Genomic DNA, 27,833 nt, shown 5'->3' on the forward strand with positions numbered 1-27,833 from the left:
CCTGGTCGCGCCACCGTGCCTGGTCGCGCCGCCGTGCCTGGTCGCGCCGCCTTGCCTGGTCGCGCCGCCGTGCCTGGTCGCGGTGCTTAATGCCTTGTGTTTATGTTGTGTGTATTTCCCACAGAGTCCTTTGGGCAGAATTATCCAGAGGTGAGTGGAACTTGCTCTTCTAGCTCGTTTGTCCTGTTGCATTGCGGGAACTGGAAGTTTAACTGTCATAAAGAAATGCTAATGAGACGTACGTTTGAATCCCTCATCCCTCCTTCCTCTGCCTATCGAGTGTGTACCTTTGTCTAGATCTGGACCATCCATCGACGACGTACAGTATTGTCCTTGTCCGGTATTCTGACCTTTTGCGTTTAAAACCTGTGAGTTAGACACATCATGGACGAGCTTGTGTATAAATCTCTTTCACAAAAAGGACGTGAGAACGAAATCCGCTCTCCACACCGGTTATTGTACCTTTTTATTTTTATTTTTAATCTCCAACGCATTGTCCTGTTTCGGTTTTCCATCTAAACCGACGGTCCGTGCTGGCGAACCCGGGTTGAGATCCTCGTTTGTGCGTGTTTGTGCGTTGTCTCCCAACGTCGTATTTCGTGTAACAGTACGTACAAGCTCCACGAGCACATGATCAATGTTTAAATGCAAAGTTTTTTTGTTTTTTTAAATTATTATTATTATTATTGATTATTTTTGTTGCACGGTTGTTGCATCTCCCTCCACTCTCCTCCGTGCCATCTCGCGCAGGAAGCGGATGGAACGCTGGACTGTATCAGCATGGCTCTCACGTGCTCTTTCAACCGGCGGGGCACGCTCCTGGCGGTCGGCTGTAACGACGGGCGCATTGTCGTCTGGGACTTCCTGACCCGTGGCATCGCAAAGATCATCAGCGCGCATATCCACCCCGTGTGCTCCTTGTGGTACGGTCCATTGTAAACGCGCCGTCGTGTATGTTCATTTTCTTTCTTTGCAGGAGCGAGGGACGTGAAAGGGGTGAGAGTGGGACAAAGATCAAGTCGATGAAGAAACAGTAAAGGGAGGACAGAAGAGCGAGACAGAACAGCCTTCGGAAGGTGGTTCCGTGGATGGGAGAAGCGAGGAGTAAAAGAGTTGAAGTGTGCAATCAGCCTGCATTTTGGAAGTTTAACCAGGAAGGGGGATATTGGAAGAACATGTTCATACTGGAGTTTGTTTGTTTTTGTATACAAGATCGAGGCTCGTGAAAGAGCTAACATTAATCGCACACAAAAAAAAAACAGACATAAAAAATATAATAAGGGTAGCGGTAGACAAGATGAGGAGAGAGGGAGAAGCACACAAACACAACATTTGAGAGCAGGGACATCGGGAGATGTGTGGGAGTGAGAGGGCTTGGGGGAAGGAGGCATGGGAAGGGGGGTGGGGGGGTGGGAGAGGTATAAAACATATGGACACCAAGGACTTCCAGGAAAGAAGTTGGTATTTCAAAATAGTGTATCTCGGGTGAATTAGCGGGGGTAGAAAAGATCAAGGTTTTGGATGGGGGAAGATAGAGATGGTGGTGAACAGCTGTTTTAAAGACCTGGAGGGAGGAGTGGGATTGAAGAGAGTTCCAGAGGCAGGACAAAAGAGGAATGGAAGAGTGAAGGTGAGCAGAGAGTCTTGATTTTGGCAGTTTCACCATAAGAGGGTTGCAGGCAGATCTTGTGCGACCTGTAGGAATATTTGGGGGACAGAGCACAAAGAGAGCTGGGGGAGCAAGGCCGGAGATGAGTCGGTAGAAGACAGAAAGACCACCAACCTGCCTGCGGTGAGTGAGTGAAAGGCCCTTGGTGTTCGCTTTATCCCAGGAGATTCCAATGATTCTGAAAGCTTTGGTTTCAACAGCGTGAAGTTGAGCTAGGTGTGAGGCAGGAGCACTGGCCCAGAGGGGGGAACAGTATTCCATTGAGCTGCGGATGAAAGCCTTGTATGTGATGAGGAGCTCAGGTGTGCCAAGGAAGGTCTTCGCACGACGGAGGATGCCAGGTCGGCGACTGGCTTTGGAGGCCAGCTTGGTAATGTGGTTTTCCCAGGAAAGATCATGGCAGATAGTGAGACCCAAAAGCTTGAGTGACAGAACTTATTGGAGAGGATTGTTGAGAAAGTAGATGGGAGGGTTGTCCAGTCGGTCTTTTTGGAGAGACATCATGAGTGTGAGATTTGTCAGGATTGAACTTGGCCATCTAGCTTGGGTTTGAATCCCGACCCAGCTATAAAACTGTCATCCCGGTGTTTCACAGGCTGGGTGATTCATCAATGTGTGTGCCAACCCGAGGATGGACTTGAAACTGGGTGTCCCGTCAGTTGGTGGATGTGGTGCTGTGGAGAGACATCGTAAGAGTGTGAGATTTGTCAGGATTGAAAGACATGTTCCACTTGTTTGCCCAGTCTGTGATTTTGTCCAGGTCTGCAGAGAGTGAGGAGGCTTCAGACTGCCGATCTAAGGGATGAGGAATGAAGCTGCAGAGAGTGGAGTCATCAGCAAAGAGAGAGAGGATTTTCCAGAGAGTCGGATAGATCATTGATGAAGACCAGAATAAGCACAGGGCCCAGAACACTGCCTTGGGAAGGGTCAACTGGGAAGGGTCGACGGATTGAGAGAGCAGATCGGGAAATGCTGGAGAATAGATGGTAGAACACAGAGTGACCCCCGACCTGCCTGCGATGTGGAAGCAACAAAACGTGTGATTCGGCTTCATCGCGGAAGATTCCAATGATTTTAGTTGTCTTGGATTCCACAGAACCGAGGAAGAGACTCATGTGATGCTGGATCCCCAGCCCATAGAAGAGCGCAGAGCTCCATTGAACTAAAGACAAGGGCCTTGTAGACTTGGAGTTGCTCTGATGTTTCCAAGGAAAGCCACAAGAAAAATTCCCTCAATCCTCTCTACGCATGCGCGATCGGGACAAGATTCCGTACAATTTGCCAAATTCGGATTCAAAATACTACGAAACTGCAGGTTCATTTTCCGATCCATCGTCAAAGAACAACATTCGATTGAAATTAAGTAGTTCCTCGATCATAAACGGACGTTTGTATACAGACAGACAGACAGACAAAGTGGACAGATTGCTAAACACTGCTCTTTGCTTCGATCTTGTTGGGTAAAAATGCATCTTTCCTGCCTCCGATTGCGATTCACGGCTACGCGACCTCGCTAAGACCTCGTCCCTCCTGGTCCACACTGAACATACAACTCTTTCTGCCACCTTGCTTGTATGAATTGTGCAGATGTTTCCAAATTATATTTGTCGATAAGAGTCAGACTTTGATTTTAACTGACAACAACACAACAACAACATGCATTTTAAGGCCATTTTCCATGCTAGAGCAGGGGTTAGCCTTGCGGTCCCCATGACGATCTTCTTCATTTTGCCCTATTTTCTGCATCTCCCCTTGTTAACCCCCTTGCCCACATTTCTTCTTCCACCATCTTTAGCCAAGTCTTTCTCGGTCTTCCCCGTCCTCTACTTCCTTCTACAATCATTTCCATCACTCTTCTCAACCAGTCACTTTCATCCTTCCTCAACACATGACCAAACCATCTCAACCTGTTTCTCTTCACAACATCCATCACAGGCTCTATTCCCATCATCTTTCACAATTCATCATTTGTCTTCCTCTCTCTCAACGATACTCCGCACATCCACCGAACCATTCGCATTTCCACCCTTTCCAGCCTTCGTTGCTGCTCTACGTTCATTACCCATGTCTCGCTCCCATAAGTCATAACACTTCTCACACATGCAGCATACACCTTTCCCTTCAGCTTCAACGACACTCCCCTCCTCATCAGCACGCCACTCAGTTCCCGAAACTTCTTCCATGCACATCTCACTCGAGCAACCGTTGCCGAGTCTGATCCACCTTCTCCATTCAGCATGTCTCCGGGGTAGCAAAATGTTTTCACACCTTCCAGCTTCACGCCGTCTCCAAGATCCAACTCAACCTTTCCTCCATCTGCAGCTCCCTCTGTGCACACCTTACATTTGAATGTAGCTGCCACACTGGTTAATGACCCTCTCAGACCACTACATTTTTGATGAACCCACTCAGAGCACATTGTACATTGAATGGAGTTCACTCCGACACCCTTCCTGCACACAGCACAGGGCCACTTCCCAGTTCTTTCCACCTCACCACATGCTTTACCACTTGCCATCACCTTCGTCTTTCCTATATTCACCTTCAGACCTTTTGTCTCCATACATTCCTTCCACTTGTTCATCTTTTCCTTCAGTCCATCCATACTTTCCGCAATCAACACCAGATCATCTGCATACAACAACTCCAATGATAAACCCTCCTTTAAGTTCTGAGCCAGCACCTCCATCACAGCTGCAAATAGTAGTGGACTTAGTACCGACCCCTGATGCACTCCCACCTTCACCTCAAACTCACCACTGTTCCCGTCCTTCATCCTTACAGCTGTGCGTGCTCTTTTGTACATTGCCATCACCACTCTGATCAAGCATTCCTCCACTCCTAACTTCCTCAATGCCCATGTCAATACTTCACGTGGAACCCTATCGAATGCTTTCTCCAGATCAACAAACCCAAGAAACAACTTCTTCCTCTTCTCCATGTACTTCTCCTGCAACTGCCTCACAATAAAGAGCGCATCTGTCGTTCCTCTTCCTGGCATAAATCCAAACTGCATTTCATCGATCTTCACCTTCTTCCTTATCCTCCTCTCCAACACCCTTTCCAATACCTTCATTCCATGCTCCAATAACTTTATCGCTCGGTACGAGCCACACTCCAGAGGGTCACCTTTCCCCTTGTATAGAGGGACGAGGGTACTCAGTTCCCAATCCACTGGAATGCGGCCTTCTTTCACCACCAGATTACAGATCTCTGTCATTCTCTTCACACCCCAACTTCCTGCTGCCTTCAACATATCTCCCACAACTCCCGTCGGCCCTCTCGCTTTCCTACTCTTCATTGCTTTTATCGCTTCCTTAATTTCCTTCTCAGTTATCTTCTCTGCCGGTCCTAAAACTGGGTTACTCTCTATGTTGCCATCCTATTCATTTTCTGTATTCAACAGCATTTCCATATATCTTTTCCATCTTCCTTTAATTCCATCTGGGTCCACAACGATTTGTCCCACTTCATCCTTCAAGCAACTCACCCCCCATCACATAGCACCTCTCTTTCGCTATCTGCTTTGCAATCCTGAATACCGCTCTCTGACCCTCTTCCGAATCCAAGCGTTCTCCGAACATTTTCCTACATGCCTCCTGCGCCTTTGCTACCTCTTTCTTTGCAGCCTTCTTGGCTGCCTTATAACTTTCATGCTCTGCTTTTTCTGCTCCCGTACCCTTCGCCTTCTGCCACTCCTTGAACTTCTTCCTCTTCTCGTCAATCCTCTTTCCAACTTCATCATCCCACCACCATGTTTCCGAGTGCCTCGGTGGTCCTTTTGTCCATGCCGAGCTCTCCTCGCACCTTTCACCCTTATGTCGCAGCCAACCAAGTGGTGCTGTGAAACAGCCTCTTCCCCCGGACTGACTGTTGACTTTGATTTGACTTGACTTTGATTTTAACTGACAAGTTAATGATATTTATTGATTATTATTTATTGATTATATTGATTGGTCTTGTGCGTTATTGTCTGTCTGTCTGTCTGTTTGTCAATTGCCTGCAGATCATGATTTTAAACCGATCGTCACGAAACTTCACCAGATGGTAGAGTTCGTCATAAGGAAGAAGCCTATTGATTTTGAGGTCAAAGGTCATCTTGAGGTCGAGTTTCTAAAATTGTCATTTTTAATCCGATTGACTTGAAAATTGAACAGCATTTCCATATTGAGTCACTAATTTGGGAAACCAACTATTTTAGGGTCAAAAGGTCAACTCAAGGTCAAACTTCCAAAATCGTCAATTTTCATCTGTAAAATCATCAATCTGTAAAATCATCAATTTTCACCCGATTAACTTGAAAATTGAACAGCATTTGCACATTGAGTCACTGAATAGGGAAACAAACTATTTTTGAAGTCAAACGGTCAAAGGTCAACTCTAGGTCAAACTTCCAAAATCATCAATTTTCATCTGAAAAAAACCATCAATTTTCATCCGATTTACTTGAAAATTGAACAGCATTTGCATATTAAGTCACTAAATTGGGAAACCAACTATTGATGTCAAAAGGTCAACTCGAGGTCAAACTTCTAAAATCATTAATTTTCATCTGAAAAATCACCAGTTTTAATCCGATTGACCCGAGCTTTGATTAAGATCGTCAATTTTCATCTGAATGAAATGGACAATTTGATGTATCCATGGCAAGCTATTCTTTTGGGCAGCGGTGGATTTTGCAAGTATCGTGCTCTGCATGATGTCTTCTTATTAATTGGTTCTTTTAAAACTCGGTTTGAACATTGCATTGGTTGGCTTTGTCTGATTACCTTTTATGCTGGACTTTATACAAACCAATGAGCTTACCTCTCATATTGTGAGTAGTTGGAGCCGGAATGGTCACAAGCTGGTGAGTGCTTCAACGGATAACATGGTCTCCCTGTGGGACGTTCTCACCGGAGACTGCGAGCAAAGATTTCGCTTCCCCGTGCCCATCCTGAAGGTTCAGTTTCATCCTCGTGACATGTGAGTTTGTCTCGTCACGTCTTCCCCCACTCCAACCATTTCCTTCATAAAATGTCTCACCCTATTTGTCCGAACTTGTGAAGGTGATGGGTCTTTGCCCGCTGGTCGTAGGAGCAAGGTCCTTGTTTGTCCCATGAAATCTGCACCCGTGCTGCTGCTGCTCACAGAAGGCAAGCACGTGTCTCTCCCCGTGGACGACGACTCAGATCTCAATATCGTAGCCGCGTTTGACCGTCGTGGAGAATACGTATACACCGGGAATGCGAAGGGGAAGGTGAACATTAAAGAAGTTTTGTAACTCGGAACCATTTGTTTCACTGATCATCAATTTTATGTTTCTGTCTCACAGAAGCCCGAGCGTCGGTTGGCTAATGTAATGCGTGCTCTTTTTCAGATCCTCGTACTTCGCACGGAGACGCAGGACTTGGTCGCTTCGTTTCGCGTCACGACCGGAACCAGCAACACCACGGCAATAAAGTCCATCGAGTTTGCACGCAAAGGAAGGTGTGCACGTGCGGGTGTGCTTTGTGTCATGTGTACATTTTAAAAATGCTTTTCTACTGTAAATATTTTTGTATTTTCTTGTGCACCTGTAACTGGACTCGTCCCTTCCCCCCCCCCCTCCCCCCCTCCTCGTAGTTGTTTCCTCATCAATACAGCAGACAGAATCATTAGAGTGTATGATGGCCTCGAGATCCTAACTTGTGGGAAGGAAGGTGAGCCAGAACCCATCCAGAAACTACAGGATCTTGTGAACAGGTATGTTACCCATCCAGAAACTCTTGAACTTCATTGATAGGTAGTCGGGAATCTCTGCAGGAAGTAGTCTGGTGACCACCCCCCCCCCCCCCCCCCATCAATCCCTCTCGTATAGTTCCTTAACAATCCTTTTGACGAAGTCTAACCATTCAAGCGCCTAGGCCTCACTATCAGCTATTATCGTTCTTTTGGCAAATCTCAACTTTACCCACTAACAAGGCCTTGATCCACAGATCTAGGGAGTACTCTCACCCTTGGGCTGGTGTGCCTTCCTCACACCTTGCGTATCTTGATGCCACAAAGACAATAGCCCCCACCCCCCTACCTGGGTTTTACATGATCTGCCAGTAACCCGTCTCTGGTGAAGCTCACAAAATCCAGGCTCACTGCTCACCTCATCTGTCTTTCTTCTCTCTCTCCATGGCTTCAAGACAGCTGTTCATGATCTCAGGTCATGACCCCCATCCATATCCATGACCCCCATCTCTGGGGGTGTCTTCTTATCTTATCATATCCAAGGTATTTTTCTACTCTCATGAACGCTCCCCCAAACGCACCCCTTCCTTTCCAATTTACTGTGCCATCACCCAACCCCCTTTTTTCCTGTTCCCGGTCTCCCTTCTTCTTTCCACCTTCTTCCTATGTTTGAGCTGGTTTGTCTACCAAGTGTCTTCCTTCCTTTTCTCATTGCTCCTCCAAGTGACCCTCTATTTTGTCCCTCAACCCTGCTGTTGGTGTATTTTCCTCCTGTCCACTCTGTTCTGTTTTATGGTATAAAACTTGTCACCTTTCTCAATGTGATGTGTGTGACACGTCGGCAAAAATAGAAACAGGAGAGCAATCGGAGATTGCAGACGCTCACCGGGATGTGTTTGTAGTTTGTGTGGTTTGTTGATGACATAGATTATGTTCAATCCAATATGGCTTCCGAACCACGTGACCGATGACATCATCAATTTAATTCTCCCATGCTATGTTTGTGTAGATCATGCTTTCAAACTGATCGGATCAAGTGTTCTACTTGTCTAATTATGACATTATAATGAAGGCACTGAAGACATCATCATGAACATATGTTATTCTCCCCAGAGAGTTCTTTTAAAATGAGCCATGTCTCAATTTTTTCTACGCAGCACTTTCGGAGATATAGAGGTGCAAAGTTTTTCTAAGATGGCGCCTGTACCACATGACCTATGACGTCATTATTATTTTAAAAATCCTACAGGAGGAGTTTTCTTGGCAATTGGGCCAACGGTTAAAGAGAAAAGTGTACTCATGTTCTGTGTAAACCAACAGACAGACAGACAGCCGACAGACAGACAAACGGACCCAATTGCGATACCCTCTCCTCTGGCGAGGGTAAAAAACACAAAAGTTATTATATTGATGCGGGTTGTTATGATTCATCCTGTCGAATTAAATCAGGAAAAGTTTATAATTGAGAAAGCTGGATTTGCAAGTCAATGGGGCCGACATTTCGGCGAGAATCCACTCGCCTTGTCCACGGCAGATGTTGAAGTGAAGAAGCTTGAAAAAGCTTCTTCATTTTCAAGCTTCTTCTTCACTTCACCAGTTTCCTTCACTCCACCGAAACGCCGGCTCTACTCACTTGAAAGTCCAGTTTTCTCAATTATAAACTTTTACTGATTATTATGCAAACGTCTTTTCAAACAAACTTTTATACGATTGGCTAATCTGACCCCTGAATAGTATAAAGCCCTGAATCGTACTTTGTCTTGGTAACGTAGCCATGTTTTGGGGAGTCGGTTAATCGCGGTGACTTTTTGCCGTAAAAAAACGAAAAGCATTTTGTTTGTGTCTCAGAACACCGTGGAAAAAATGCTGCTTCTCCGGGGACAGCGAGTACATCTGTGCGGGATCAGCCAGGCAACACGCGCTGTACATTTGGGAAAAGAGCATCGGAAACCTCGTGAAGATCCTCCTCGGAACACGTGGGGAGCTTCTGCTCGACGTCGCTGTGAGTATTACCGCTGTTAGTTATTCCGCAGTTTGGGGGTTATCGCACGACTCTAGAGTTTTCTTGCCGGGACCATATCGTCTGGGTGTCCCACGTGCTCATTAGCAGACGAGTTTCTGTTCCGTGACTTGCACGTAGTTTGATCTTTGTACCTCCGTGCCATCTGTGCCATCAGTGGCATCCTGTACGACCAATCATCGCGTCAATATCGAGTGGAGTCGTTTCCATATGGGCGCAGAACCAAGTGGTAAGTGTTGGTGACTACCGTCATGAACTTTGAAGTGTATTTTATTTTGTTATTGGGTTTGGCTCCGACTACTGGCAAAGATGGGAATTTAACGTCCGAGCGTTTGTCAAACCGTGGTTTTTCAGGAAAACTGGAGCGCATTCGCTCCAGACTTCAAAGAGTTGGACGAGAACGTGGAATACGAAGAGAAGGAGTCCGAGTTCGACATTGAGGATGAAGATAAAAGCGAACCTGAATTGGCTGGTACGGGCCTTCCTGAAAGTGCGGCGTATGGTTGGTTTGTTCGATCGACATACTTAACCCTATGTTCTCTTTTAAGGAGCAGATGCCTTGGAGGACGAGGAGGTGGATGTGACGAGCATCGATCCGATCCAGACGTTCTGCAGCAGGTGGGCATCAGTGAGAATCACCATGAAAGCACTGATATCAGTAGTCTTTTTCTCCACAAAGTGCATACTACATCAGGCTACCCAGGCTTATTGTCTTCGGGTACGCGATGGGCAATGTACTTCGTGATGCATCGTCTTGCCTGAACAAGCACTCGGTTTTAGTTGGGGTGGAATTGTCTCCAAACGAGAGTCTGAAGACTAGTTTGTTTCCTCATTGCCATCCTGCCCTGTTGAGCAAATTTCAAATCGACGTATCGTTCAAAGACAATTATTTATTTATTTAAATACTGCTACTTTTGTTGTCCCCCGTCGCTCAGCGGAGCGAAAGGGGGATTATGGCTTTCCCCTCCGTCCGTGTGTCCGTGCGGGCGTGTGTGTGTGCGTGCGTGCGTGCGGCGTGCGTGCATAAGCGAAGGATCGCATTCGAATTTGGTGTGTGGGTGCAACCCACGTCAAAATCCAAGATGGCCGCCACCATGTATGTCTGATGCCATGTATGTCTGAACCTTGTAACCTGCATATCTTGAAAAATAAGCGAAGTACCAACTTCTAATCTGGTGTTTGGGTGTATCTCGGCATAAGGACGAACGCTATTGAAAATTGGGTCGCCACGTCAAAATCCAAGATGGCCGCCACGATGTATGTCTGACACTTGAGATGAATATCTTGAAAAATAAGCGAAGTACCAACTTCTAATTTGGTGTGTGGGTGTATCTGGCCATAAGGAAGAAGGCTATTGAAAATTGGGTCGCCACGTCAAAATCCAAGATGGCCGCCACCATATATATGTCTGACCCTTGTGAGCGAAATATCTTGAAAAATAAGCAAAGTACCAACTTCTAATCTGGTGTGTGGGTGTATCTAGGCATAAGGAAGAACGCTATTGAAAATTGGGTCGCCATGTCAAAATCCAAGATGGCCGCCACCATGTATGTCCGAACCTTGAGATGAATATCTTGAAAAATAAGCGAAGTACCAACTTCTAATTTGGTGTGTGGGTGTATCTCGCCATAAGGAAGAAAGCTATTGAAAATTGGGTTGCCACGTCAAAATCCAAGATGGCCACCACCATATATATGTCTGAACCTTGTGAGCGAAATATCTTGAAAAATAAGCGAAGTACCAACTTCTAATCTGGTGTGTGGGTGTATCGAGGCACACGGAAGAACGCTGTTTAAAATTGGGTTGCCACGTCAAAATCCAAGATGGCCGCCACCATATATATGTCTGAATCTTGTGAGAAGAATATCTTGAAAGATAAGCGAAGTACCAACTTCTAATTTGGTGTGTGGGTGTATCTCGGCATAAGGAAGACCGCTATTGTAAAGTGGGTCGCCACGTCAAAATCCAGGACGGCCGCCACCATATATATGTCTGAACCTTGTGAGCGAAATATCTTGAAAAATAAGCGAAGTACCTTCTGGTGTGTGGGTGTATCTAGGCATAAGGAAGAACGCTATTGAAAATTGGGTCGCCACGTCAAAATCCAAGATGGCCGCCTCCATGTTTGTCTGACCCTTGTGAGCGAAATGTCATATCATGGCATGTTTTCTGCGTGTTCCACTTTGTCAACTCACATCACTTCCCCGACGGGGGACCTAGGCATAACGCTTGTTTTCTTTATTACTGGGTCAAATTTCATGCTATCGTATCTCTAAGGGTCCCCCACGCACTCGCCATCATCGTGTGGGGCCCTTCGGTATGCGATACCATGCACGGACGATAAGCCCCCAGACTACGCAGCTCAGAGAAAAGCACACTCAGCTGCGTAGTCTGGGTTTGATTCCAGACCCGAACACTGTCCAATTTGTGTTTTGTCGGCTGGGCCTTGCGTCAATGTGTGCCGTCTCTTGTATTGGACGTTAATCCTGGTGTCCCACGTGCTAGTATTAGCTGAGGATATTAAAGACCCCAGTGTTTTTCACGATGTGTTGGCAAGTTATCTCCAGCACCCCGACCAAATTACAAATTGGTCGCTACAATCACCAGTTCAACGGAGGCCTGGTTCACCAATTTGTTAAAGATTTGGGCCACAAAGCTTCCCAGGCCAACACCACAAGGTGGTGAGCTAAATTGGTAACGTTGTAGTAGTAGTATTCTAACACTGGTGAGTAGTTTACCAACTTGGTAGTTTTGAAGCGTTAACCGTCCCAACGTGAGTGCTTCCCTTTGCTTGCAGTGACGAAGAGACTGAAGACCCAGATGCCCTCCTCTACCTACCCATCTCTCCAGAAGTGGAGGAGCCAGAGGAAAACCCATATGGACCCCCTCCAGATGCATTGCAGGTATTCCAACTTGTCTTAACTAGCACAATCTCGGCTCGTTTGCTTATTCAAACTACAATCTTCTTCTTTACTTGTCATGGTGGTGCTGTTCTTTAATGATGTGGTCGCATGAAGTAAACCGATCGGCTCTGATGGAACGCCAACCCGACCTTTCTTCAGCAGACAACTACAGGAGAGGAGTTGGGTGGCCAAGAGCGGAAGCGTCAGTTGTCCACCGATGGGACACAATCTCCCAAAAAGAAAAAGCCCAAGACTACAAACATTGAACTGCAAGGGGTCCAAGCAGAAGGTGTGTGCAGTGCCTTTCCGTCGGGTAGCTTGTTTTACATGAACTCAACAAAAATAATACCACTGTGCTCTTTTGTATTTTATATACAACTACAATGTAGTAAAATAGTCTACCATATAAAAGTCAGTTTGTGTGTTTGTCCCCCTTCATAAGGTTAGGTTTTAAAGGCCAATCCTTGAGTACGCATGTGTGTTCACTGCGGTCTATTTTTGAGGATAAAACAAACTCTAAAAACATTTTCCGTAAAAGAGAAATTATGTCTCTTCTGTTGGAATTGTAGACGGTGTCTTTCAAAACGAGCCTCAAGGGCGGTGTACAGAAACGTTTTTTTAAAATAACAATAAATACAACGCTCAGGGAGGTGAAGTTCGCTGCACGTGATGTGCTGCAATGCGCGCAGAGCAAAACGAGTGTTAATTTACATCTGCAGGATGTCTAATAAATAAACAAGATATAAGCACACCTGACACTAGGCCGAGGCTTCAGACATTGGCACGCTCACAAAGCTGCACCGGCGAAAAAATTGTTCCAACCCGTTATTTGTGGCAGGCTTTCTACTATTGTAATATAATTGTATCATTATCTCCACCACCAATCTGGACAGAGGTGGTTTTCACCCGTCTGATTGTTTGTCTCTGTTAACCTCCATCCCCCTTCGGTGGTAGAGGTAATGTTTTCACCCATGTCTGTCCGTTTGTAAACAAGATGTCTCAAAAAGTTGTGGATGGATTTAGACGAAATTTTGAGGAGAGGTTGGGTATGTGACCAGGACGAAATGATTAGATTTTGGTGAAAATCCAGATCTGGCTAGTAGAATTTTTGAAGTGATTTTTCACCATTGAGAGATAGGGCCAAAAACGATATATATATATATATATATACACACACACTGTATATATATATATATATATATATATATATATATATATATATATATACACACACACTGTATATATATATATATATATATATATATATATATATATATATATATATATATATATATATATATATATATATATATATATATATTGTTACAGACACGACTTTGATGTTAAGGTGGGCCGAGCGGAATGGCCGTCGTGTCCGCACAAATTACCCGATTGTACCCGAACGTTGACGAAGCCGCGCCACGCTGGCTCAATAAGGAAAAAGAAGACACCCGGCTGGGTTATAATGACAGACACCAATGTTTCGATTCTCAATTATATTCGTACGGAAAGGTTAGATTACAGGGGCTAGAGGTATATCACAGGAAGACAGGCACTTAGACACACTCTTATATAAACCCCGGACAGACGACAGGTAAACGGGACAAGGCTGACTCACACGGGGGTTGATGGCAGGAAAGCGGGTATCGATGGCTCAAGGTGCACTCTTGGCTCAAAGCAGGGTACAGTCCGGTCCAAAGATGCGGGGAGGTCACAGCGCTCGGAGGGGACGTTCTTTCTCAGGCGGGTCTTTCTCTCTCAGCGATCGCAGGCAACGTTCTTTCTCAGGCGGGGCGCATCTGACTCAGCGCTCGCAGGTACCTCTTTCTCCAGCTGGGGGCGCATCTCTCCTCACTTCCGGTAAGTCGCCACGTATATCCGGCGGGGAGTGACACGCCCTCGGCTCGCTAGCGCCGCCCCAGATGGAATCGGTCCGCCCTTCTGATTGGGTGCGGGGGGTTACCAGGCTCCGCCCTTGAGGAGGAGCTGACAGCCAGCCCCTCCGTGGTAACCCCGTGGAGCGCGTGGTCAATGGCGCTAATCGAGCCGGTGTGAGGACGCATCCTCCCCCGCGCCGCCGCCATCTCCTCTGTTGTTGTTGTAATTGTTGGGGAAGAAGATGGAAGGAGGTATGGGAAAGGTCCTAAACTCACTACTGATGCCATATAATCACATTCTGGTGCAACGAAGAGTCAGAATTAATGGAAACGAGTCCTTAACTGACATAGATTAAGAATAACTAGCAAGATGTCCGAAAGTTGTCTACGTGTGGTGCGGTGGACCTGGGCACGACATTTAATGGGGGAATAAGGGGAAGGTCGGCTCTACTGAGTGTTATTTACATGCAATGGGACTAGGGAATGGGGGATTGGGGAAAGTTGGGGAGTATTGGAGAAATAGGGGAATATTTACAAGCGGATATGGAGGCCAAATTCCATATTCGCAACATTGCACCCTTCTCTACCCTCGGGGCGTCCCGACCCGATAAATTTTTACCTAGTTTAGTGTGGCACTCAGATGTAGTCCCTCTACTATTAACTCTACCCTGAGTGCGACAGTTTTACAGATGTTCACAAATGAGTAAATATGTCCCCCTGCGACGTTGCACCCTTCTCCTCACAGAAACACACCCACAGGATAACCGAATCCGGAAAGAATTCTCAAACTACACATACAGCCGGCAGGGAGCATTATTTACAAGACTACGCTGCTATTTACACTACGATCCAGGACCTGTTTTTGGAGGAACACATGCAGATGTTATGCATAGAGAGAGCGCGCTTGCCAACATCGATACACCAACCCACGAGTGCTCTGTGGCCGACGGCCTTTAATAACGTGCAGAGCACCCTTCCCGAGCATCAAAAGCACCACCCCACCACCAATCGGTGCAGTCACCATTGTTCATTGGAATAAAAATAAATTCGACAACCCCTAACCCTGCAGGTGTCTCTTGCTCTTCTTGTGGTGCACTTGGTGTTAACTAAAAGTGGTTCACCTGTATGGCATAGGTGCCACGTTGACCCATAGGTCCATCCCCGGGTGGTGCTTGGCCGCAAACGAACTGCGGTCCATTGTGGGTGGCCACAAACATTGCGGTCCATATGGTGTATCGATCCCGGCAGCAAACAGCGAAAGTGCAGGCCCACAACTGCGCAGCCAGCACCTCTCTCTCCTCTCTCTCTACCCCAAAGCCAGATCCTCGGAGGTGGGAGACAAAAGAAGCAGACAAGTGAGTAAGGTGGTAAGGGCGCAAAAGTGCACGCAATGTAAGGTGATGCACACTGGGGGCACATGGGAACCAGGTGAGACAGGTACGTTCCTATCGTACGCCCCCCCCCCCACCAGGTAACCTACATGGCCCCTCCCTTACCCCTTACTGTATCCACACAACACAACACTACCCATAAACATCTACTTTACAAATCAACAAACATCCCTACTGTCTTCCCCGTTCCTCCCATATACCAAATTCGTCTTCTCTCCCTCCTAACCAATCAAATTTGCCATTTTCAACTCATCAAAATTTGCCATTTTCAACTCAACATCAAAATTTGCCATTACCAATTCATCATCAGTCCCTCCTAGGGAGGGAGAGATGGAATCACCCCAATGTCTCATCCACGTCGTGATGCGTCTCACAAATCCACAGCAATCTCATTTCCTGCTACAAACCAAGAAAACACAGGTGTGGAGTCATCATCATCACCACAGGCAAGTGGCTGCGTATGGTGCGACAGGTTCATCAATCCTAACTATTTCCTAAATGACTTTAACAACTTTACACTACCCGGGGTCTTTCTCCGGCCAAACCATTGGCCCTCTTACACTATGGGTTCTAAAAACCAATTCCCATTGGCCAAACTGTGGTGCTTTTCAATTTGGGGTCTCACTCCCCCGATTCATCTCCCGGTGCCCTCGCACAATTTCTGGGCTGCGGCGTGTACCTCTCCCAGTGGGTCTACCCACCTGCACACCTCCACCACTGCAGTTGCCTCCGAGCTTACCTGCTCCTTGCCCTAACCTAACTACCTGGGGAAGGCCCTCTGGCACTCTCCCCACTCGGTGCCCTCTCTGGCACTGGGCTACCCGGGTCCGTCCTCCGGATCCTCGGGCCCCATCCACAACTCTACCGGCTCCCAGAGCCCACCTGCGGCCTCACCTGGCCGACATCCTCACAGTGGTGGAGTGCCCAACCAACTACACGCACTAACAGGCTACACGCCCAGCCATTTCCACAACACTAATGCACCCATTCACAACACCATTCTGCAACCGCACCACAAGTGCCAATATCCAACCACAATTTACCTGTACCCTCTACCTAACACTTACACTACCCGCCCCGGGTACTCGTGAAAGGGGGTCCACTCTTCCCCCATCCACACCTTCGCACCATGCACACCACTCCGTACCACTTACTCCAACTCTCTCCACACACCTGTACTTGCACACCTGTGCTCTCACACCTGGTGCCACCTGCACCCTTCTCTCCCCAAGCGCATTCGCGCTGATCCACACACTCACTACTCATACACTGCTCCACACACCTGTCCAATTGCACACCTGTGCAATCACACCTGTTCCATCCTCACACACACGGCATCATCTCAGCTAACTACTCCCTTCTGAAACTTGCGCTTCCCAGTCGTCCCTTTAAACTATTGCGCTCCCTCGTCATTATCATCCATACTAATCTACCTGCGTCCCCACTACAGGTATCAGTCACTAACTAACCTTAACGTCACCTAAGGTCATCTTCTCTAGATCCCTACACACAATATCCTAACCCACCCGGGCTAGTTTTCACTGCCATACACCCCATAAACTATAGCGCATTTGCCCCCATTCCATGGGAAGGGCGGCAGGGATGCCAGCCTTACCCACCGGGCCCATCGCTCACCACCAATTTTGCACATCAAATTTCAACAAATCAAAAATTTTGCCAATCACTGCCCATCATCTGCCAATCACTACTGCCAATCCCTTGCCAATCATCAAATTTTGTTTTTCTCTAATTTTGGGGCCAAAACACTATCCTCATAACCCGTCTACTTACTAATGCCTCTCGGTGCGCCAATTCCTGTCCAAAGCCCGGCTTCGTAAAGCCAAGCAATGGATGCTGGTTGTTTTGTGCCGGCGGCAGGATGCGTCCCGCATTCGGTGCAGGGAAGGAGGTTTACCCGGGCCGAGATCCCACGCACCATCTCGGCACGGAGCCATCCCATGGCTCGATCTCGACCTGCCGGAATGCCTCAACAAAAAGTGGTCGCCATGACGACCCTTTCTATCGGGCTGCCCGCTCCGCCTCGTGGAGCACGGACGCGGCCGTTCAAAGCGAGGCCCAGCACGCACCGAGGGCCCGCTTCGGCTAAAAGTCGCTCTAACCTCTACCCCGTCTAACGTCGATGCTTCACCTGGACGCTTACACCCCGCAGCCCGTTCCTTGCTCACACATCCAGCCGTGCCCATGCTCCTCGTACCTTTCCTTACACACCCAGGTACCCTCATTCCACTCACAGCCTTGGTCACACACGTGACCACCGAACACTTTGGCACACATTCGTTGGTCGCACACCTCACCAATACACCTCTTCGCACCCCCTCCTCTGTCACCTCCTCTGTGACAATCACAGGTGTGCTCTCATTCGCACACCCAACCACGTGCCTCACTACCAACTCCAGCGCGCATTCCCACTCACGCTCTACCATTCCAGGTGTGCATCCTTCCATCCCAGGTGTACATCCTCTCTCACCTGTCACAACTAACTCACGCTCCATGTCACTCTCACTACTCTCACCTCCATTCTTGACAGCGCACTCACCCTTACTCTTGACAGCGCACTCTTTCCTCGTGCACCTGTCCGTCACACACCTTTCTCGCGCACACTCTCCCGTTACACCCTCTGTAACACTCACCACAGGTGGACACTCTTCCTTACTTCTGACAGCGCACTCTTTCCTCATGCACCTGTCCGTCACACACCTTTCTCGCGCACACTCTCCCGTTACACCCTCTGTAACACTTACCACACCGCGCTTCCATGTGCTCCCTCGCACACACGCTACGACCGACTCATTCTCGCCAGCACCCTCACTCCTTGGCACGCGCTTTTTCCTCACACACCCCAGAGTCGGACTTTCTCGCACACCTCCTCTTTCGCACACCAGACCTGTCGCACACTTCACCAACGGCCTCTCACGAACACCCGGGTCTATCTCGACCCCCAAGCTTCTTAAATCCCCTGGCGCATCATACGCACGACCATATTGGTCACCACTTACACCGGGTCCTCTTCCTCTTCGCTTCTCCTCCATCACCTGCGAATCCCTCATCCGGTTAATGAGCACATCATCACGATCCAAACACAGACTTTGGACCAATTCTTTTATCTCCTCTTTTATTTCTTTCTTATCCCCTCTCCGTCGCTTCTTAATTTCGCTCATCCCTTCTTCCACTTCTTCTAGTTTCTGCTTCACCTCTTTCATTCCCCGGTACGTCTCCTCAAGCTCATCCTCTAAGGCTACCTTGACCGTTTCCAGGTGCGTCCTCACCTGCCGGTCCTTCGTCTCCATTACCTCTACCACCTCGTCCAACCTCGTTGTCAGTCCCTCACGTACCATCTGACATTCCCTCTTCGTCGCTATCAAGTCGTCTTTTAGTTCTTTCTGTGTCACTTTTAACCCTCCTAATACCGCAGTGTTCCTTTGAACCTGCTCCGTTAGTTCTTTTTGTCCCTCCGTCAGCTGTTCCACCTCCTGCGTCAGGACCTCTATGCCCCCTTGTAACTTTACAGGCCCCTTTCTCACCTCCTTCTCCATGTGCTCCTCACAGTGCCTCACCTCCTCGCGCACTCCTCCAACCTCCTCACTCACTCCTCTTCTGATCTCCTCTCCCATCACTTGCATCTCCTGCCCAGATGCCACCCTCATCTGCTCCATTTCCTCCCTGTGAGCATCCAGTTTGGTTTCTACCCCCATTCTGACCCCCTCTATCTGCTGCCCCATTTGGTTAACTTCCCTTTCCGCTTGGTCCCTCATGTCCCTCAATTTGCCTTCCATCCTGTTTTCTAACCCCTCTAACCCATTTTTCACTCCCTCTATCTGATTCTCCTGGGCAGCCATTCTATTTTCTACCCCCTCTAACCCATGTCTCACCTCTTTTATCCCATTGTCTAACCCCTCAAAATTTTTGTCTACCTTCTCACCAGTACCCCTCGCTTCGTCCCTCATTACCCCCAATTGCTCACTCCGAGCCCTCGCTTCGTCCCTCATTACCCCCAATTGCTCACTCCGAGCCCTCGCTTCGTCCCTCATTACCCCCAGTTGGCCCTCCAATCGCTCACTCTGAGCATCCATCCGATTCCCCATTCTGTTTTCCATTTCTTCATTATTCTGGGCCATAAGGGCCTTCATTTGTATAAAAAACAGTTCCAAATCCACCGGGGGCGCTGCCACGGTCGCCGGCGCGGTGACCAGCGAGGCGCCATTTTGCGTGCTTGCTACCCTCGCTGTTTCGCTCTCCTCACGTGTCTCAATTTGGTCCTGGACCGACCCTGCTTCACTCTCCCCTACCGGACCCCAGCCGTCTTGATCCGCCATAGCGCGACTTGCAAAATTCGAGTTTCGTAAAACAAATCCAAATTTTTTTTTTTCCCGTTATAATTTCGGCGAGCGCAGTAACCGCGGGACCGCGCTCCGAATCGATTCGGTCGAGCGCCGTACGCGCTCCGGCTCGATTTTCCCTCCCAAAATTTGGGCCTAACTAATTTAGTCCCGGGTCCGAATCTCACTCCTCGACACCAATTGTTACAGACACGACTTTGATGTTAAGGTGGGCCGAGCGGAATGGCCGTCGTGTCCGCACAAATTACCCGATTGTACCCGAACGTTGACGAAGCCGCGCCACGCTGGCTCAATAAGGAAAAAGAAGACACCCGGCTGGGTTATAATGACAGACACCAATGTTTCGATTCTCAATTATATTCGTACGGAAAGGTTAGATTACAGGGGCTAGAGGTATATCACAGGAAGACAGGCACTTAGACACACTCTTATATTAACCCCGGACAGACGACAGGTAAACGGGACAAGGCTGACTCACACGGGGGTTGATGGCAGGAAAGCGGGTATCGATGGCTCAAGGTGCACTCTTGGCTCAAAGCAGGGTACAGTCCGGTCCAAAGATGCGGGGAGGTCACAGCGCTCGGAGGGGACGTTCTTTCTCAGGCGGGTCTTTCTCTCTCAGCGATCGCAGGCAACGTTCTTTCTCAGGCGGGGCGCATCTGACTCAGCGCTCGCAGGTACCTCTTTCTCCAGCTGGGGGCGCATCTCTCCTCACTTCCGGTAAGTCGCCACGTATATCCGGCGGGGAGTGACACGCCCTCGGCTCGCTAGCGCCGCCCCAGATGGAATCGGTCCGCCCTTCTGATTGGGTGCGGGGGGTTACCAGGCTCCGCCCTTGAGGAGGAGCTGACAGCCAGCCCCTCCGTGGTAACCCCGTGGAGCGCGTGGTCAATGGCGCTAATCGAGCCGGTGTGAGGACGCATCCTCCCCCGCGCCGCCGCCATCTCCTCTGTTGTTGTTGTAATTGTTGGGGAAGAAGATGGAAGGAGGTATGGGAAAGGTCCTAAACTCACTACTGATGCCATATAATCACATTCTGGTGCAACGAAGAGTCAGAATTAATGGAAACGAGTCCTTAACTGACATAGATTAAGAATAACTAGCAAGATGTCCGAAAGTTGTCTACGTGTGGTGCGGTGGACCTGGGCACGACATTTAATGGGGGAATAAGGGGAAGGTCGGCTCTACTGAGTGTTATTTACATGCAATGGGACTAGGGAATGGGGGATTGGGGAAAGTTGGGGAGTATTGGAGAAATAGGGGAATATTTACAAGCGGATATGGAGGCCAAATTCCATATTCGCAACAATATATATATATATATATAATGTATATATATAAATAAAACACAGTTTGTGTGTGTGTGTGTCTGTATGTTACCGATAGACTCCTAAACGGAGAGGCTTACGTGCTTGATATTTGGCATAGACATGGCCATTGAGCCTGGGAAGGACATGGCCTACCTAAAAATATTTGACAAGATCCATATTTTTTATTCATATTTACCTCAGCGCATTTCAGCGAGGAACATTATACACGGAATCTCAGCCGGTGCTAGAGCAGCTCGCTGATTCGCTCAGAGCGATCACGTGATCGTGATGTTCCATCCTCGCTGCCAGACCACTGAACAGAAATATATAGAATGTGACCATTGCCACAACCACATAGGTGGAGATGCAGCTACCAGGCGCCATCTTGGTTGGCACTCGATGCTGGCGGATGGTGATTTCCGTCACGCGTTGCACGTAATTCAGAGCGAAACAAGCGATTGCGTTTTTTCTCCTTTTGTGCGATCGTGTTTTAGTCGATTTTTGTGCGATATGAATTAAATGTCTTTGAACAGCTGTGAAACGCTTTCCACAACCCTTCCTTAACCGAGTGTAAGCAGTTTATTGCTGCAGCAAAATGGCATTTTAACAGTTGTCTCGCTTTTAAAATCTGGGACACGTTCAAAATAAACCGAGATCCGCGAAGCGAGTTGGGTCGAGTCGTGTTAACCAAGATGGCGACACGGCGGCTACACTTTCACGGAGTATGAGCGTTCTATATATTTTCAATTCAGTGCGCCAGACTCGCTCACATACTTGATTTGTGCATAGACAGGGCCATTGGGCCTTCACGGTGTAATTGCGCCGAGGCTTTTGTCCGAGTGAGCTTGAGTCGAGAGGGCGAATGTACGGGTTGGGAATGTCAGGTTCTCCTTCCCCGCCCGGCAACGCCGTACTGGTGGGCGTCACAGGATCGGTGAGTCATCCAAAATCCGCTTCGTGCTGTTGTTGCGAAGATGCAGGATGATGTCGCGATTGTTGTGTGCTCTCCTCCCATGAGACTGCAACGTCATTGTTAGACTGGCCCTCCCCTTCCTCCCCTCCCACCCCCCCTCTCTCCCTCCCCCCTCTCTCCCTCCCCCCTCTCTCCCTCCCCCCTCCCTCCCCTTCCCCTCCACCCTCCCCTTCCCTCCTCCCCTTCCCTCCTCCCCCACCCTCCTCCCCCTCCCCTTCCTCCTCCCCTCCCTTCTCCTCCTCTCCCTTCCCTCCTCCCCTTCCCTCCTCCCCTGCCCTCCCCTTCCCCCTACCATTCCCCCTCCCCTCTCCCGCCCGGCAATGCCGGGTACTTCTGGACGAAACTTGGTGGAGAGGTGTTGTGTGATGTGACCAAGAACGAAATGATTAGATTTTGGTGAAGATCTGATTATGGATTTGGATTCGAGAATTATTTAATTTTTAAGTGATTCTTCACCATTGAGAGATCGGGCGAAAAGCGATATATAGCAGAATATTTAATAACGTTGTGGACGAGTTATCACTAAACTTTGTGGACGAGCTGGTCAGGTGACAAGAACAAGCCAATTAGACTTTGGTTCAGGTCCAGATGGTTCAGGTTCAGGACCGAGTGCAGATGCAGGGTTGTAGGTCTCTGCGCATGAGCCTTCATCATAAAGGCCAAAATATCAGGCCCTCCTGATGAAATGTACTATAGTGTGTGTGTGTGTGTGTGTGTGTGTGTGTGTGTGTGTGTGTGTGTGTGTGTGTGTGTGTGTGTGTGTGTGTGTGTGTGTGTGTGTGTGTCATGTTTTTTGTGGAGTTCCACTGGAGCGCTCTGATGTGGAATGTGATACACCGAAATGATCGTTGTGATCTCCTGAGTTGATAAGGATAATTACCAACAAATAATCCTGAAGAATTCCCATGTTTCTTAACATGGCGTGCGTTTAGGTGTATAGAGCAGTTTAATAGGTCCTTCCATGGCATGGCATTCCAATTACAAAATAAACAACAAAAATAAGAACATTGCAGCAAAGCATATATTAATTAATACTACTAATAATAATAATATCAGTATAACTTTGCAATAATAACGAACGTATAATCCCACTACCCCCTCACCTCCCTCTCCCTGCCCTGGCCCAAGCACAAGGAAAGCTAAAGCTCAATCAGTACGGCAGGCAGGTATGCTAAAAGGCTGTGAAGATCAATGAAAATTTAACCCAATGGACCCACTTGTCTTTTCAATGGACGTGTTTGGAGTTTGTATAATCTATATGTCGACTTGTAGATATGTACAAGTTGTTTCCAAAGCTTGGTGTAAGCTATTTGGAATTTTAAGCTTGAGGTTTCTAATACCATTGCGTTGCGATGCCTGGCACACACTGCCAGTTGTGGCTGTTCTGAACAGATTTCTGTGTTCTTATTGTATCTATTTTTACCTCTCTCACACCTCCGTTCGGTCCTCCACCGCACCTCCGCTCACTCGGTCCTCCCCCGCACCTCCGCTCGCTCGGTCCTCCCCCGCACCTCCGCTCGCTCGGTCCTCCCCCGCACCTCCGCTCGCTCGGTCCTCCCCCGCCCCTCTGCTCGCTCGCTGGGTCCTCCTCCGCCCCTCCGCTCGCTCGCTGGGTCCTCCCCCGTGCCTCTGCTCGCTCGCTGGGTCCTCCCCCGCGTCTCCGCTCGCTCGATGGGTCCTCCCCGCGCCTCCGCTCGCTCGCTGGGCCCTCCCCGCGCCTCCGCTGAGCCCTCCCCCGCGCCTCCGCTTGCTCGCTGGGGCCTCCCCCACGCCTCCGCTCGCTGAGCCCTCCCCCGCGCCTCCGCTCGCTCGGTTCTCCCCCACGCCTCCGCTCGCTGGGTCCTCCCCGCCCCTCCGCTCGCTCGCTGGGTCCTCCCCCGCCCCTCCGCTCGCTCGCTGGGTCCTCCCCTGCCCCTCCGCCCCTCCGCCCGCTCGCTCGCTGGGTCCTCCCCCGCCCCTCCGCCCGCTCGCTCGCTCCTCCGCCCGCTCGCTGGGTCCTCCCCCGCCCCTCCGCTCGCTCGCTGGGTCCTCCCCGCCCCTCCGCTCGCTCGCTGGGTCCTCCCCCGCGCCTCCGCTCGCTCGCTGGGTCCTCCCCCGCGCCTCCGCTCGCTCACTGGGTCCTCCCCCGCGCCTCCGCTCGCTGGGCCCTCCCCCACGCCTCCGCTCGCTGGGCCCTCCCCCGCGCCTCCGCTCGCTGGGCCCTCCCCCGCGCCTCCGCTCGCTGGGCCCTCCCCCGCGCCTCCGCTCGCTGGGACCTCCCCCGCGCCTCCGCTCGCTGGGCCCTCCCCCGCGCCTCCGCTCGCTGGGCCCTCCCCCGCGCCTCCGCTCGCTGGGCCCTCCCCCGCGCCTCCGCTCGCTGGGCCCTCCCCCGCGCCTCCGCTCGCTGGGTCCTCCCCCGCGCCTCCGCTCGCTCGCTGGGTCCTCCCCCGCGCCTGCTCGCTGGGTCCTCCCCCGCGCCTGCGTTCGCTCGCTGGGTCCTCCCCCGCACCTCTGCTCGCTCCGTGTCCTCCCCCGTGCCTCTGCTCGCTCGCTGGGTCCTCCCCCGCGTCTCCGCTCGCTCGATGGGTCCTCCCCCGCGCCTCCGCTCGCTCGCTGGGCCCTCCCCCGCGCCTCCGCTGAGCCCTCCCCCGCGCCTCCGCTTGCTCGCTGGGGCCTCCCCCACGCCTCCGCTCGCTGAGCCCTCCCCCGCGCCTCCGCTCGCTCGGTTCTCCCCCACGCCTCCGCTCGCTGGGTCCTCCCCCGCCCCTCCGCTCGCTCGCTGGGTCCTCCCCTGCCCCTCCGCCCCTCCGCCCGCTCGCTCGCTGGGTCCTCCCCCGCCCCTCCGCCCGCTCGCTCCTCCGCCCACTCGCTCCTCCCCGCCCCTCCGCCCACTCGCTGGGTCCTCCCCCGCCCCTCCGCTCGCTCGCTGGGTCCTCCCCGCCCCTCCGCTCGCTCGCTGGGTCCTCCCCCGCGCCTCCGCTTGCTCGCTGGGTCCTCCCCCGCGCCTCCGCTCGCTCACTGGGTCCTCCCCCGCGCCTCCGCTCGCTGGGCCCTCCCCCACGCCTCCGCTCGCTGGGCCCTCCCCCGCTCGCTGGGCCCTCCCCCGCGCCTCCGCTCGCTGGGCCCTCCCCCACGCCTCCGCTCGCTGGGACCTCCCCCGCGCCTCCGCTCGCTGGGCCCTCCCCCGCGCCTCCGCTCGCTGGGCCCTCCCCCGCGCCTCCGCTCGCTGGGCCCTCCCCGCGCCTCCGCTCGCTGGGCCCTCCCCCGCGCCTCCGCTCGCTGGGCCCTCCCCCGCGCCTCCGCTCGCTGGGTCCTCCCCCGCGCCTGCTCGCTGGGTCCTCCCCCGCGCCTGCGTTCGCTCGCTGGGTCCTCCCCCGCACCTCTGCTCGCTCCGTGTCCTCCCCCGCGCCTCTGCTCCTCCCCTGCGCCTCCGCTCGCTCCTCCCCCACGCCTCCACTCGCTCTTCCCCCGCACCTCTGCTCGCTCGTTCCTCCTCTGCTTCTTCAACCTGGCAACGGATGCTCTATAGAAACTCAGCACACGGACATAAAGCCAAATAAATGAAAATCGGATCTCGTAATTCTCAACCTTTTGTAATTTGTGGTGGTTTCCCCGTCAAGCACGTTACCTTTTCCATGTTGTGGAGCATACCATCCTGCACAAAGTGCATGGTTTGGTTATTATTTTTTTTGTGTGTTTACAGAACTGCACCCACTGTTGTGCGTTAAGGGAGATGGAAAGTCCAAGAAGAAGCCAACAGGCCGACCCAAAGGTGTAAAAGGCAAGGATAACACTCCGAACAAGTCAAAGGCTTCCAAAGGGGATAAAAACCGTCCGTTTGATGGGTCTGGAAAAGCAAGGGATCTCCTGGATCCAGCACCAGGTATGATGTTGTGTATTTTGTCATTTTTGATGGTGTTGGGGGAGGGGAGATGGTGAAGGGAATGCTGAGGGACATCCAGTTCAAACATTGAGAGCAGCACAGGTATGTATTCGATGATCGAAGAAGAAGATCCATCCATTAAATAAGAGGGTCGTGGAATTGAGCATGGTGCCGGTCAGGTCTTGAGGAACCTCCAGAAAAACAATCCTCAAACTCGCACTTTACCTCTAGTTTTGCCAGAAAAGGTATTGCATGTGTTTAAACTTTTGACTTTTAGAGGTCCAATCATTTATTTTGTCATGTAAAATCTCACAAGATGTCAATTAAATGTTTCTTAATTTTAACATTGTAATGAATTTAGGATCATTTATCCACATAATTAATGGCTGGTGTTGGCTTCACGGTCAATGTGGCTGGCTTGAGATCTCGGGGTCCTGAGTTCATGCCTCTGTCGTGCCGTTGAATTAACACCAGGTGGGTGGACTTAGCCTGTCATCCTTCCGAGGTCTGAAGTTTTTCTTCTCTCCAGAAAAATACAGCCTCATCTTTGAGCTCTTTCAACCACCGCAAAAAGAGAAAGCTTCCATTTTTTTCTGTTTTTCAGGTCGTAGTATTTTTACCATGGCCTTTTGCAAGTTTACCATATTGTAAAAGTTTTAAAATGCTGCATCGTCTTTCTTGTTTTCCAGGAGCAGACATTATGATAAATACCTGTGGACAGTGACAAGACGTGCTCGCACTCGAGATCCGATGGCTGCCGTCGACTTAAGTTGGAGCAACCGCAGCTGCCCAGAGCTTGCAGCCTCGTCACCGAGCAATGCGAGTGCCCCTTGCGCTCTGTTAGAGTGAACAGTTTGGACCGGAGAGAAGAGCCAAAAAGGTCAGTTTGGTTTTCAAGAAACAACCAACACCGCACTTCCTGCTCCAACCGAGTTTAGCAACTGAGCTCCGCATCCCTCGCATGGCCTCTGTGGAACGCCGCGGATTTTTAAAAATGATATTCATTGCCCGGATACCAAGATATTTTCATGATAAACGATGATATCCGTAAACATTCCTGCTAATTAGCCTCTTGTTTCATGAAAAGTAAAAAATATATTTTAAAATGTTTTTTTCTTCTTTTGATGACTCTGCAAAGGGTTTTAAGGACCGGATGTACAGGATTAAAATAGAAAGCATTTTCATATAAAATACATTTTGAATTGTTCTTTTCCTCCATTTACCCCTGAAGGATTTGTTTTTTTAATCCTTTGGCGTTTTTTTTTTGTTTTTTTACATCAAAGCTTATTATCGGCACTTTTAATGTGGTTAAGGCTCAGAATGGAGTTGCCACACTCAGATACATGGACGGATACACACAATTTAGATGAGACGAGCATAGCCACTGAGCTTGGGTAAAGTGCTGCACTTCCAGGGATACTGTGTACCAGTGACGTCAAACAATGGTGCAGCTTTTCTCACCACACTCAGCGGGCATTTCCCAAGGAAGAATGTCCTTCCCATGGATGCCAACCAATGGGGTGTCTCCGCGCTGAAGGTTGAGCAAGGAAGCAGTACATAACATTTTTGAAGTCTTTGGTACGACTCCGCCGGGATTTCAACCACTGACCGACCAGACTCGGAGCGCCGACACTCCATTACACCCCCGTACTTCAGCTATATCGTTGAGCACACCTGCCTGTTGTTGAAACAGGAAGTAACGATTCTCAGCGTTTTCTTGAAGTTTTCCTGCCAATCCGCGTTCGATTGATTAAACCTTTCAACTTTAAA

General features: G+C 50.0%; 1 protein-coding gene across 2 annotated transcripts in view; it reads left to right on the forward strand.

Annotated features, from left to right (window-relative positions):
• The window catches only part of RBBP5 (RB binding protein 5, histone lysine methyltransferase complex subunit), a 29,627-nt gene extending 1,794 nt beyond the window's left edge, over window positions 1-27,833 (forward strand). The window contains exons 2-15 of one of the 2 annotated variants that reach the window (XM_068103231.2): window positions 125-150; window positions 751-923; window positions 6,494-6,634; window positions 6,746-6,908; window positions 7,029-7,138; window positions 7,274-7,393; window positions 9,218-9,371; window positions 9,547-9,618; window positions 9,744-9,861; window positions 9,938-10,007; window positions 12,187-12,292; window positions 12,452-12,581; window positions 25,884-26,063; window positions 26,753-27,833. In XM_068103231.2, the coding sequence (XP_067959332.1) occupies window positions 125-150; window positions 751-923; window positions 6,494-6,634; window positions 6,746-6,908; window positions 7,029-7,138; window positions 7,274-7,393; window positions 9,218-9,371; window positions 9,547-9,618; window positions 9,744-9,861; window positions 9,938-10,007; window positions 12,187-12,292; window positions 12,452-12,581; window positions 25,884-26,063; window positions 26,753-26,787 (1,598 nt within the window). In that variant the 3' untranslated portion in view covers window positions 26,788-27,833. The remainder of the gene's footprint in view (window positions 1-124; window positions 151-750; window positions 924-6,493; window positions 6,635-6,745; window positions 6,909-7,028; window positions 7,139-7,273; window positions 7,394-9,217; window positions 9,372-9,546; window positions 9,619-9,743; window positions 9,862-9,937; window positions 10,008-12,186; window positions 12,293-12,451; window positions 12,582-25,883; window positions 26,064-26,752) is intronic. The other variant, XM_068103240.2, reaches the window with a different exon arrangement.

The sequence above is a fragment of the Myxine glutinosa genome, chromosome 1 (assembly GCF_964187855.1).
Source record: "Myxine glutinosa chromosome 1, kmMyxGlut1.1, whole genome shotgun sequence".
Lineage (NCBI taxonomy): Eukaryota > Metazoa > Chordata > Myxini > Myxiniformes > Myxinidae > Myxine > Myxine glutinosa.